Source organism: Mesoplodon mirus (genome assembly GCF_964341445.2).
Source record: "Mesoplodon mirus genome assembly, chromosome: 4".
NCBI classification, from domain to species: Eukaryota; Metazoa; Chordata; class Mammalia; order Artiodactyla; family Ziphiidae; genus Mesoplodon; species Mesoplodon mirus.
Window position 1 is genome coordinate 187,159,986 of NC_138979.1, and position 11,531 is coordinate 187,171,516.

The window sequence follows — 11,531 nt, forward strand, 5'->3', positions numbered from 1 at the left end:
AAGGGATTGGCTCTGTAGGGCCTGGCTACTCCCATTTGCCCAGGGTGGAGCAGCCTGGGCCTGGGAAGTGTGGCCTAGGGTCATTGCTAGCTGGCCCTGGGTTAGGGCTCAGGCCTCAGGGTGGCTGGGTGGGCTGGGGTCTTTATCCCTCTCCAGTCCCCAAGGTTAACAGGATAAGCCCTGGCCCACAGGGACCTGTGTGCTGGAGGAAAATAGTCCATGTCCCCTGTCCCCCTCCCCCGCACACACTCTCCAGAGGAACCGGTTCTGTATCAGCTCTGCTGAGACAGAGCAGGGCTGCTGCTTCCCTTTTCTGCCCCTGTCCTCCAGCTGCCCCTCCCCCTGTCCCCTGCTCAGGCCACTGGCCCTGTCCTCACTGACCGACCCCAAAGAGAGCACAGTTCACCCAGTGCTCATTGCACCCTGGGTTCCAAGAGGGGACACAGGACCCCCTCCCTCCTTGAAGCAGCTCCTGCACTCCGGAGACTGTGCCCCTGAAGAGAAGGCAGGCCAAGAAGAGGCAAGGCCTGGGCCTCAGGCCACTTCTGCAGACCCTTCCAGGCCACCATCTCCTGCTCCTCTGGTTGACCCTAGCCAAAGCCTTCTGGGTCGACCCTCTCATCGGCGATTCCATTTTCTGGAATTTATCCTGGGGCCCGTCAGAGGTGTTCCCAGAGCGGTTTGCAGTGACAAAATGTCCATGGCAAAGTGTCCTCGTAGGGGACTTTGCAGCTCGCCTGGGCGGCCCTTCCGGGGACTCCGGGGCTGTCAAAAGCCTGCGGAACGGGGCCCTGCCCTGTTCCCAGCCTTTATCAATAGCGCCCGTAGGCAGAGTCTGGAAGGACTGCAGCAGCTCGGCGGCGGGACAGTGGGACTTTCAGTTTGTCTTTTGCACAAGTAGATATAGAGCAGAGAGTCCGAGCACGAGGCGCGCTCCGGTGGCCGAGAGGGACGGCCCGCGGGTCCCAGGAGCCCGCGCGCGAGGGGGCGGTACTCCATGACGTCATCGGCGGGCGCCGCGCACCAGGCCGGGGCCGGAAGTGCTGTGACGGTGGCGCGGGGCCACGTGCAGACCCTCCGGGAGTCAGAGCCCGACGAGCGTCGCCGGTGAGACTCCGCAGGGCCAGGGTGGCAGTGCGCGGGTGGGGGTCGCCCTGCACTTCCCTGCAGCCTCCCATGGCCGCCCCCAGCCCGGTGCCAGCCTGGCCTGAGCCTCCCCCTGGCTCTACACAGGCCAGGCCAGTGTTTCTGTTTACTGCCCCCTGCACGTTCCCAGCCTCTGCTTGGGAGCCCTTACATCTGCATCCCCCCGCCACTTGTCTGCCCAGGAGCCCGCCATAGGGGAAACTGGGGAGGGGGGGTTCTGCTTGGCCTGGAGGTGACCTCACGGGCCATTTGCAGTTCTCCTCTAGGTAGCCGCTCTCTCATCCTACAGCTGGAGAATGGGAACCAAGCTCCTGGAGAAGGGTGATGAGAGAGAGGGTCAGGCCCTTACTTTGTGGGAATCCTTGGACCCCTCCTCTGCCAGTGTAGGGCCTCAGTTTCTCCATCTGTAATTTGGGCTGATGGCTTTTTTCTTAAGACCACACCAAGCAGGGCTTCAAATGTCAGGCCAGGGTGCAGCCCTATTGGGCTGTCCTAATGGACAGTGCCAGGGACTGAGCCAGCTACTCCACCCTCATTGCTCAGAATCTGGGCCTCACAGCCTTCTCTCTGGACCCCAGGTGCATATCCTGCCTCCTGGCCCCCTTACATGTTCATGCCGACACACCTCCCAGGTCCCTGGCACCTGCCAGACAGCAACACCATGAGCTTCGTGGCGTATGAGGAGCTGATCAAAGAGGGTGACACAGCCATCCTGTCCCTGGGCCATGGTGCGATGGTGGCAGTGCGTGTGCAGCGTGGGGCCCAGACCCAGACCCGGCACGGCGTCCTTCGGCACTCAGTAGACCTCATTGGCCGCCCCTTCGGCTCCAAGGTGACGTGCGGCCGAGGTGGCTGGGTGTACGTGCTGCACCCCACCCCCGAGCTCTGGACGCTGAACCTGCCGCACCGCACGCAGATCCTGTACTCCACCGACATCGCCCTGCTCACCATGATGCTGGAGCTTCGGCCGGGCTCTGTGGTCTGTGAATCGGGTGAGTTCTTCAGGTGGCCTCAGTTCAGGAAGGTGGAGGTCAGACCCACTGTCCAGACAGCCTCCAGCCTGCCCTTCCTGCGCACAGGCATTATTACTCAACTTCTGTTTTAACAGGGTCTTTCTGGGGGGGCTGACCACAGGGAGTGAGGGCAGAAGCAAGGAGGCTGGTCAGGAGGCTGGTGCTGTGCTCTGCGTGGGAGGTGATGGGACTGGACCGAGGCTAGCCCGCTGGGGGAGCTGGTGCCCAGGGGCGATCCTACGTGTCGAGGCGGGGTGGGGGGTGTGAGCGCTGCTCGGCGCTGACCAGGGTGCTGACAGAAGGGCAGAGGGGGCCTGGCCTGGCAGTCCCTGACGGCTGTGAGTGGGAGCCCCAGGCCCAGGGCTGAGAGTGCCCCTTCCTGGAGGGAGACCAGGGCTGCTGCAGGGTGCTCACTGGGGGTGAGGAGGCGGCCCAGGCCAGCACCATTGTCACTGAGCCCGGAGCCTGGGGTGCAGATGGAAGTGCCTGAAGGCAGCTGTTCCCAGCCTCTGCACATGTGTGCGCCCGCGTGCACACACACACACACGCAGGTGCTGGGGATTGAAGCATGCAACCTAGCCAAGAACAGCCCAGGCCCAGGTGTGCCTAGATTTCCAGCCTGTCTTTCGTGGGCCGGGCGTCTGGGTTCCAGAGTCACGAAGAGTTCCCAGCAGCACTGCTGCCAACTTTTGGAGGCTTCAAGCCACCTGCATCCCCCTCTTGGTCCACATGGCCTCAGTTTCAACATGCGGGCAATTGGATGGTTCTTTTTGCCCAGCCAAGCACTTTGAAACGGGGAGAGTCAGATGCAGAAGCTGGGCAGTGAGTGGGTCAGAGAGTGGGTGGGGCCTGGGCAGAGGCTGACTGCTGAGCACCAGGGCGGCTGCGGGGGTTGGGCAGGATTCAGGGCCAGCTCAGCCCCTGCTTCCCCCTGCGCAGCCACAGCCAGGGCCTCGCTCCACTGGGCTGAAAAGTGCTGTCAGTGAGCGTGCTTCCAGGCTCCTCTGATGTGCCAGCGTCCCTTCTAGGAACCGTGGCTACAGCCGTGACAAGACAGACCAAGTTTCTGCTTCTCAAAGGGGACAGACAGGAAGCCCACTGTGACCGTTTCGGTGTTGTTGATTGCTGGGGGGCTTGGGAGACAGGGCTGCGTGTTTGAGGGTGACTCAGAGAGGGGTCCCTCCAGCTAGGGGTGTCAGGGAAGACCTCTCTGAGGAGGGAGCAGTGAGTTGAATGTGGTTGAAATATGATGGGAAGGTGGTACCAAGAGCCATAGTGGAGGGTCAGCCCAAGGGAGAGCCTTGCAAAGACCCTGCGCGAGGGACCATCAAGGAGACCAGCGTGGCAGGAGCAGGGATGAGGTCAGGGAGGAGGTGGGTGCTGCTCGGGAGTCACGAGGAGTCCGACTCCGCCGTGCGTGGAAAGGGCAGAGGCCTGGTCTGACCGAGGCGGGAGAGAATCCGCGGCTGTGTCGAGGTGGACTGAAGGCGGGGGTCAGGGGCTGTTATGGGGAGCCGGGAGGGGGGCCTGGGCGGCCACGGCAGGCAGGTGGGGAGAAGGAGTGGCTCCTGGAGACATGGGGGAGGAGGTGCAGGAGTTACCTGCCGGGGAGGGGAGGGCTCCTCCGTGGCGTCTGGCTGGGCAGTCACGTCACCAGCTGGTTCGGGAGGCTTGGCAGGGAGTGGATTTGGGCTGGATCGGCTCCAGCTCTGCACCTGTAAATGCTGGGCGGGCGCTGTTTGCGGTCGCGGGGGAGGTGATCTGTGTGCAGTGGGCGCCTGGGCGGCTTCGTGAGGCCTGGCGCCTGGAGCAGCGAGGTGGGGGAAGGTCACGGGGGTGTGACCGGAGGACGCAGGCCTGGCCGGGCGCTGCAGGACAGGAAGGCCGGCAGAGGGGCGGCCCGTGAGGCTGGGGAAAAACTGAGAGAAGGTGACGTGGGGGGCACGTTGGTCACCGTGTCTCTGGTCGCGCAAGGTGAGGGCAGAGCTGCACCCCGTGTGGCGGGGTTGGGGGGGCAGGAAGATGGACTGACCTGAGTCCCTCGGGGAGCTTGGGCCCAGCCACCACGTGGGACGGTTCCAGTCCTCTTGATCTGCTCCGCACAGAGCCTGCAGGGCCGTGGGCCAGTCCCGGTCCCTCTTGGGACCTGTCTTCGGGGCTCCAGGTCTGTGCAGCAGAGTCTCTCCAGAGCTGGGGGTGGGCAGGGCTGCCGCCCTCCCCGCTGGACCCACGGTGGACCTCAATGATCAGTCAGCTCCCTCCTCTCCCCCCTGCCACACGTGCAGCCTCTGTGTCCCAGGACCCCTCAGGGAGCTCCAGACTGGTGCCTGCTGGTAACCCGGGGTCGGCTGACCTCGTGGGCCCTTGGTGGGTCCCTCAGGGTGAGGGTGGGCTCGCTTCCCGTCTGACACCCGTCCCGTCCCGCTAGGCACCGGCAGTGGCTCCGTGTCGCATGCCATCATCCGCACCATCGCACCCACGGGCCACCTGCACACGGTGGAGTTCCACCAGCAGCGGGCGGAGAAGGCTCGGGAGGAGTTCCAGGAGCACCGCGTGGGCCGATGGGTGACCGTGCGCACCCAGGACGTGTGCCGCAGCGGCTTCGGCGTGAGCCGCGTGGCGGACGCTGTCTTCCTGGACATCCCCTCGCCTTGGGAGGCCGTGGGCCACGCCTGGGACGCCCTGAAGGTCGAAGGTGAGCCGGGGCCCCTTTCGGCCTGAGCGGGGGGTGGGTCAGGGCAGCGGGGGAGTCGTGGGGAGGTCGCCCAGAGAGAGGGTGAGGGTGAGAGGGGTCAGGGCTGGGGAGAGTGGGGCTCCACCTGGGCCCCTGCCCCTTGGCCTGGCCCCGCTTCCACCCCAAGGTGGGAGGTGGCTCGGGTCCCTGGGGAATGTGGCACCCCTGCCTGAGTGAGAGGCGGGGCCTGCACCCCTGGGCATGCCAGAGGTCAGAGGGCAGCCCCTCACCCCAGCCGGTGCCTGCAGAGTCTCCCTTCCCCACCCGCCACAGCCAGGCTAACGCGCCCCTTTTAGGGAAGATGCTAGGTGCAGAGGCGGGAAGGTCGGCTCCGAGCCAGGAAAGTGCTGGCGAGGCCCTGGGTTTTTCCCTTTTCTGGAGAAGTTGCTGGCTCGGGCAGCCGGGCCCGTCCTCTTGCCCACTGAGCGGTGCAGCACGAGGGGGCGGGAGAGGCAGGGGGCGGGAGAGGCAGGCCGGGGCGCCCCAGGGAAGCCTGCGCCTTGGAAAGACAGGCGCCGAGGCCCAGCTCTGGCAGCAAGGCGGCCATAGCGTCCCAGTGGGGCCCCTGCCCGCTGGCTCAAGCTCAGCCCTGGACTCCTGTGTCCTGGTCTCTGCTGAGGTGGCCTGGGGCTGGGGAGAGGGGCAGCGCTGGCTTCCCCACACCTCCGCCCCCTCCGGCTTTGCCCCCTGGACACCTGCAGGTCCTCGCTGCTCCAGGGACACCAGCGGGCCCAGGCCTCGGTCCCCAAGGCCGCAGCCGGTCGCGCAGCTGTGGGTGAGCCCAGGCAGTCCCTGCCCTGGGCTCCCTCCTGCCGAGGGAGCCATGCCGTGTGTTGTCCCGTCCCCTCTGCCCCGCTAAGCCCCGTTCTCTGGATCTGCTTGTTCTGGCCCAGAGGCTCCCGACTTCCTCGTGGGTCTGGCGTTTCTCCAGCTTGGCCCAGTGAGGTGCGGCCCCGGGCTCTCTGGGCCTCTGGCTGACGAGCAGGCTCAGGCCCCGTCTACTGGGGGGGCCCTGTTTCCTTGGCTGTGTGCACAGGGTTTGGGTCCCCTCTCGGGGATGACCCTGTGCCCTCTGGGTTCACGTCAACTGCACGCTCTGCCTCCAAGCCCAGGCCTCCCAGCTGACCACCTGGGGGTCTGTCCCAGGTCCCAGGTGTGGCTGCGGTGACCAGGCCTCAGGGACCTCTGGGGGCTGGCCTGGGCCACATCCCTTCCCCTGGCCAGCCTGCCGGATGCGTGGGCGAGCCCTGGTGGGGGGCGGCAGGAAGGGGCTGCGCTCCCGCGCCCTCTCCCTCACCCTTGGTCTGTGGGGCTCCGCTCAGAGTAGGCGCCTCGTGTTCCCAGGAGCGGGCGACAGCCTCTAATTTCCCGTGACTGCCGCAGCCCCCGCCCCCCGGGCTGCTCTGTATGGTTGAAGCTGTTCAGGCCCAGCACTCTGGCAGCTGCCGTGCCAAGGCTCCGCGCTGGCCACGACCCTCAGCTGCCTGGTGGGAATCGGGTGGCGGTGCCCTCTGGAAGCCCAGGGGGATCAGGGTGGTGGGCTGGGCCCGTGCCGGCGCGTGACAGGGCTTTGTTCAGGCAGGCCCCCTGCCCCGTGGCTGCAGAAGAGCTTCTGCCTCCGGGTCCCGGCCCGGCTCCTCTATTCTGGGGCCGCAGCTCTTTGTGGCCAGAGGGCTTGGTGGGGGCTTCATGGCCTCGGACCCCAGGGTAGGGGTCAGGGCATCCACCCTCCTCAGCTCTCACAGTGGGGTCTTGCAGCGCCCACTCCCGAAGGGACTGGGGGTGCATTGCCTCTGCCCTGCAGTCCCAGGCCACAGACCCCCGGGCCAGAGGAGGCGGGCAGGCGGGCAGGCAGGGCTCTGGGGGCGGCCTCCTGCCCTCTGACCCCGTGTCCTCCTCCCGCGCAGGCGGGCGCTTCTGCTCCTTCTCACCGTGCATCGAGCAGGTGCAGCGCACGTGCCAGGCGCTGGCGGCCTGTGGCTTCTCGGAGCTGAGCACCCTGGAGGTGCTGCCCCAGGTCTACAACGTGCGCACCATCAGCCTGCCCGCGCCCGACCTGGGGGCCAGTCCGGGCCCCGACGCCGGCCCCTTCCGCAGCGGCATGCCCATGAAGGAGACCGTGGGCCACACCGGCTACCTGACCTTCGCCACCAAGACCCCGGGCTAGTGAGCCGCCCACCAGGAGCTCCAGGGAGCTGGGAGCCCCGCGGGGCCGGACGGGGCGGCGAAGCCCGGCCAGAGGCTGCCTTATATGGTCGGCGGGTGCCTGCCGGGGCCTGTGTTTAGAAACCTACAGACGCAGGGTGGGCGGGGCCGGGGGCCTCCCGGGTGGCTGAGTGGGGCTGCCGTGGTGGAGCAGCATCCGGCCTCTGGGGAGGGCGGCCTCCCACCCACGTCACTGCCGTGGTCAGCGTCCCCGTCCTCCTGCTCTTTGTTGCCACTCAATGTCTCCACTGCCGCCATCGGCTCTTCTGGATGTTGAGGCCCAAGAGTGCAGGTGGCGGGGCGCAGGTCTGACCCTTCCCAGGTGGCCCCAGACGAGGAGGGGGGAAACGGAAGGAGCAAAGACCCGGAGGAGGAGGGCCAGGGACCCCCACGGTCCAGCTGCCCGGCATCTGAGGCGACCCCGCTGTGTGGCCTCAGGCCTGACCCCACCCCTCTGGGCAGTGCACAGGCCGTGTGGGCATGTCCCCAGGTTCCCGCTGGCAAAGGGCCGGGGCAGCCCCGCTGCTTGGCTTCTGCCTCCGGGAAGCACCTCTGCGGCCCTGGCCCAGCCAGAGCCCTCTCGTGTCGATGCATGCGAACACGCAGCGTCATGTAGGGAAGAGCTGGGCAGGGCGGGAACGTGCTTCCGGTGGCTGGCCCGTCGGGTCGGAGCCACTCGGTGCCCCTGCCGCTCACAGGAGCTGCAGGGAATGCACCCAGGACGGAGTGGGCGACGCCAACCCTGCCCTGGCCTGCTCTCCAGCTCTGGTGCGCGGCTGGCGTCCCTCCCGCCCTGCTGCTCAAAGGACCTGGGTGCCTGCCCTTGGCCTCAGCTAGCCGTCAGGAGCCTCGGTGACCCCAGGTCGGCACGAGAGCCCCAGGGTACCAGGCTGGCCTGAGGCTGGTCCCCGACCACCCCTGGCAGAGAAATAAAACACTGTTGCCCCTGCTGTGCTGACTGGTCCACCCTGGTGCCCCACGAGGCCAGACCTCCACTCCCCACACCAGCATCCAGGCTGGACCTCCCTGCACGTGGCCCCCCCCGGCCCCTGCTCCTTCCTCTCCCAGGGCAGACACCACAGGGACTCTGGACTCCAGGACAATGGCCTGGGACATGGTGGACAAAGGGGCAAGTGTGTGGCCACCCCCACCCAGCTGCAGAAAGGGCCACTTGTTCCTGGGAAGGGTGGGGGCGGGGGAGGGAGAGAGTCCCTGTGTGTGTGTGTGTGTGTGTGTGTGTTTCCGTCCATCCATGTCCGGCTGGGCCTTCTGTCCACAGTCCGGCCTGGGCACCTGCGTTGCCTCTCTTGTTGCCTGAAGGGCCCAGAACTCAAGAAGGACCTCCCAGGCTTGCTGTCCTGGCCCCAGGCCACCACCCAGGCTTTGGGGGTCCTTGGAGGGATGCCAAGTGAGGTGGGCCTGCAAGAGGACCAGTCCCCTGGTGGCAGTACCACAGGGCCAGGGGTGTCTTCTGTCTTCTAGTAAGACCTGTGTCCCCTCAGAGACCCTAGGGTCCCTAGAAGCCCTTGCACTACTCCAGGGGTCATGTCCCCCTTCAAGGACCTGTCCTGACCTCTGACCAAATGCCTAGTCTGGGGACAGAGGAGGGACCTGGGCTTTCCTTGGCCTTCAGGAAAGGCCCGTGAGGTGTCTGATGGAGGGCATAGGTCTCCTCTGCAGGCCTGGCTCAGCCTGTTCTCCAGGTGGGGCTTCGGCTGGCATGCTAGACTGTGACCCTGGGTGAGTCACTGGAGCCTGCACTTGGGTTCGTGTGAGCTGTAAGGGAAAGCCCAGGATGGGTGAAGGGTGGAGGGCCACCAGGGTAGGGGTCAGGAGACCTGGATCCCTGTCCATGCTCGCAGTTGCACGCACAGAGCTGCTCTCAAGTGTGGGGCCCTCCAGCCCCTTGACTGTCTGCCAGGCCCTGCACGGGAGCCCCCAGGGCTCCACTGGGCCTCTATCCCATGCCGGGGGCCTCAGCCTGGAGCCCCACCTGGCCCCAAGCCAGCAGTGAACTCCTGCGCATCCTTCAAAGCCCCTTAAGTGTCTCTCAGTGCTTCCCACTCCCCCCCACCGAGGCAAGAGCGTCTTGCTCAACCACGTCTTCTGCTCCCACACGTCCCAGGCTGGTGATACCCCTGTAGGGCTGCCCCTAGCCTGGGAGCCCCTTCAGGCAGACGAGCAGAAGCCAAGCGGCCGCACAAATTCTGCAGATGGGGACCTTGACACCCGGAGAGTCAGGGCCAGGGTCCGTGGTGAGTGACCGATCAGCAGGGCACTTGGTCACCTCCTCGAGGCAGGAACCTAGGGCTGGTCACAAGACCAGGATTCACCCGGAAAGTCCCCGTCCAGCCCCAGACTCCCACCTCTGGCCTTCAGTTTTTCCTCGGAAATTCTTGCGCCTGCCCAGCTGTGGTCTGAGTGGCTGAGACATGACACATCGACTCCCCCTGCTGTAGCCCCCACTCCCAGGTCTGAGCCCGGGAAGCAGATGGCCACTCAGACTCACTCACCTGCCCTGAGGGCCCCGGGCCAGGATCCCACCTTCGGGCCAGGATCAGGGCCTGCCTCTGGGGCTGTCTCCAGCTGCCTCCCCCTGGAACCTCCCAGGCTTTGCCCCCGCAGCCCCAGTGTGAGCTGCTGCTGTCCTCCCTGTGCTTCACCGTCATCTGCCTTGGAGGGGCTTGTGCCCTTTGCCCAACCTGGGGCAGTGTGGGTTGGGGGCTCGGGGCGGTTGTTGGATGGGTGTTGGTTGGTTCAAGGGATGCCAGGCCCCTGGAGGCTGTACCCTGTCTAGCAGAGGGCGACAAGGAAGGTCATCTTCCGCATGAGGACAAGTTGGGGGATGGGCTTCCCCACATCTGCCCCCCTCAGCCCTGCAGTCTGCAGGAAGGCCCCCCTTCCCGTCCCCTCCTCTCTGCCTCCATGGCCTCTGTCCTCCCAGGGCTGCCGGCTCTCTGGCCTCTAGTCTGTGTGCTGGAGGGCGGGTGGGCTGCGTGGGACCCTGGCCCAGGGGGATGATGCAGCTCTTACCCCATCCCAGCCCACTGCACAGGGAGAGAAACTGAGGCCCAGCAGAGATAAGGCAGATCCAGGCCTCCTCCACCCACCCACCCAGGACCTCCCATATCTGACACTCTCCCACCCATGTGGTTGTCTAGGGTGTGACCACGGAGGCCAAAGGGGACTTGCTGCTGCAGTCATGGAAGGCTCCTCGGAAGAGGCGATGGTCTGCAGGGTGTGGAAGGGCTGGTGGAAATTGGAGGCGGGTGAGCAGGAGGCCTCCCCAGGTGGGAGCAGGAGCCCCCAGGCAGGACAGCTTCCTGCAGGCCCAGGAGAATGAAATGGAAAGCGTCAGGAGAGGCTGCTTTGGAGCCCCAGGCTGGTAATGCCTGCTGTTTGCAAGGCTGCTCTGAGTACAGGCCAGTCACGGGACCCAGTGCTCTTGGGCCCACATGCCAGCCTGGGGGTGTCCCTGCCTCCTAGAGGGGCTCAGGTGAGAGCGTCCCTGGGTTGGCCCTGCTGGAGGTCTTGGCTCCCGATGCCCCCAGGAGGGAGCGTGCAGTTGGGGCCCCAATCCTTAGGACCATCCTCTTCACCAGCCTCAGGCGCAGCAAGTGGGGGTGGAGCACCTGCCAGCAGACCCAGACCTTCAGGGCAGCCTGGCCTGCCCGCGAGGGCTCCCCGGAACCAGGCACACACTGCCGGTGAGGAGTGCACGGCTGGAGCAAAGCAGGGAGGGGGGGGCGACAGGGAGGCCTCACCAGGGCGTGGCCTCCGCAGTCCCGGGGGAACACGGAGTTTGGACTGGGCCCTGCAGTCAGCCTGTCCTCAGCAGGGATAACCAGACCCCGCTCTGCCCTCTGGAGGATGCACTTAAGGGCTCGGGCTCCAGGTCTGCTGGGGTCACATCCCCCCTCTGGCGCCACGTTGACGAGTCCCTCCCTCCTTCGTGCAGAGGTGAACACTGCCTGCCCAGTGGGGGGATGGGGGTGGGGGAAGCTGCCGCCGTGAGAATAAGTGTCTGTCGCGTCAACGTTTGGACTGTGGGTGTCCACAGAATGTCTCTGATTATTAGCGCTAGTGGGAAACACTGCCCTTTCCAGGAAGACCCCTGGCCTTACTTCGGATTCCAAGGCCAGAATTTGGGGGCCACTTATGAATCTGAGAAATGTCCTCTGCACTTTGTGACACTTGAATAGCTTTTTGCACCTCCAGGGGCACTTGAATAGTTCATTGGAAGACTTGACATTGAGACTTTTCAGGGAAATCCAGGTCATCCAGTCACTTATAGTTAAGTTTGTGCTTATAGTTAGTTGTATAATAAAACTAAAAACTGAGAACATTGGGCTGTGCACAGGCAGATGGCACTCAACTGACCTCCACAATTTTTGGGACACGTGTACTAGTTAGCTGTCACCACAGACGTGCTG

At 65.3% G+C, this 11,531-nt stretch overlaps 1 protein-coding gene across 3 annotated transcripts; it reads left to right on the forward strand.

The window, feature by feature from the left end:
* Positions 1 to 1,013: 1,013 nt before the first annotated feature.
* On the forward strand, positions 1,014 to 8,048 carry TRMT61A (tRNA methyltransferase 61A). Of its 3 annotated transcripts, XM_082619038.1 has the most exons (5): positions 1,014 to 1,107; positions 1,725 to 1,978; positions 2,063 to 2,138; positions 4,588 to 4,854; positions 6,801 to 8,048. In XM_082619038.1, exons 2-5 carry the CDS (start codon positions 1,754 to 1,756, stop codon positions 7,058 to 7,060), a joined length of 828 nt encoding a protein of 275 aa, XP_082475164.1. In that variant the 5' UTR covers positions 1,014 to 1,107; positions 1,725 to 1,753; the 3' UTR covers positions 7,061 to 8,048. The 3 variants fall into 3 exon arrangements, with proteins under 3 accessions (XP_082475164.1, XP_082475165.1, XP_082475163.1); XM_082619039.1 differs by having other exon boundaries at positions 1,725 to 2,138; XM_082619037.1 differs by having other exon boundaries at positions 1,779 to 2,138.
* Positions 8,049 to 11,531: the final 3,483 nt, after the last annotated feature.

Bases quoted from the DNA above. Each gene is read 5' to 3' on its own strand.
- TRMT61A (XM_082619039.1), top strand. From the start codon at position 1,754: ATGTTCATGCCGACACACCTCCCAGGTCCCTGGCACCTGCCAGACAGC. The intron at 2,139-4,587 runs GTGAGTTCTTCA...CCGTCCCGCTAG, and splicing joins CTCTGTGGTCTGTGAATCGG to GCACCGGCAGTGGCTCCGTG. The intron at 4,855-6,800 runs GTGAGCCGGGGC...CCTCCCGCGCAG, and splicing joins GGACGCCCTGAAGGTCGAAG to GCGGGCGCTTCTGCTCCTTC.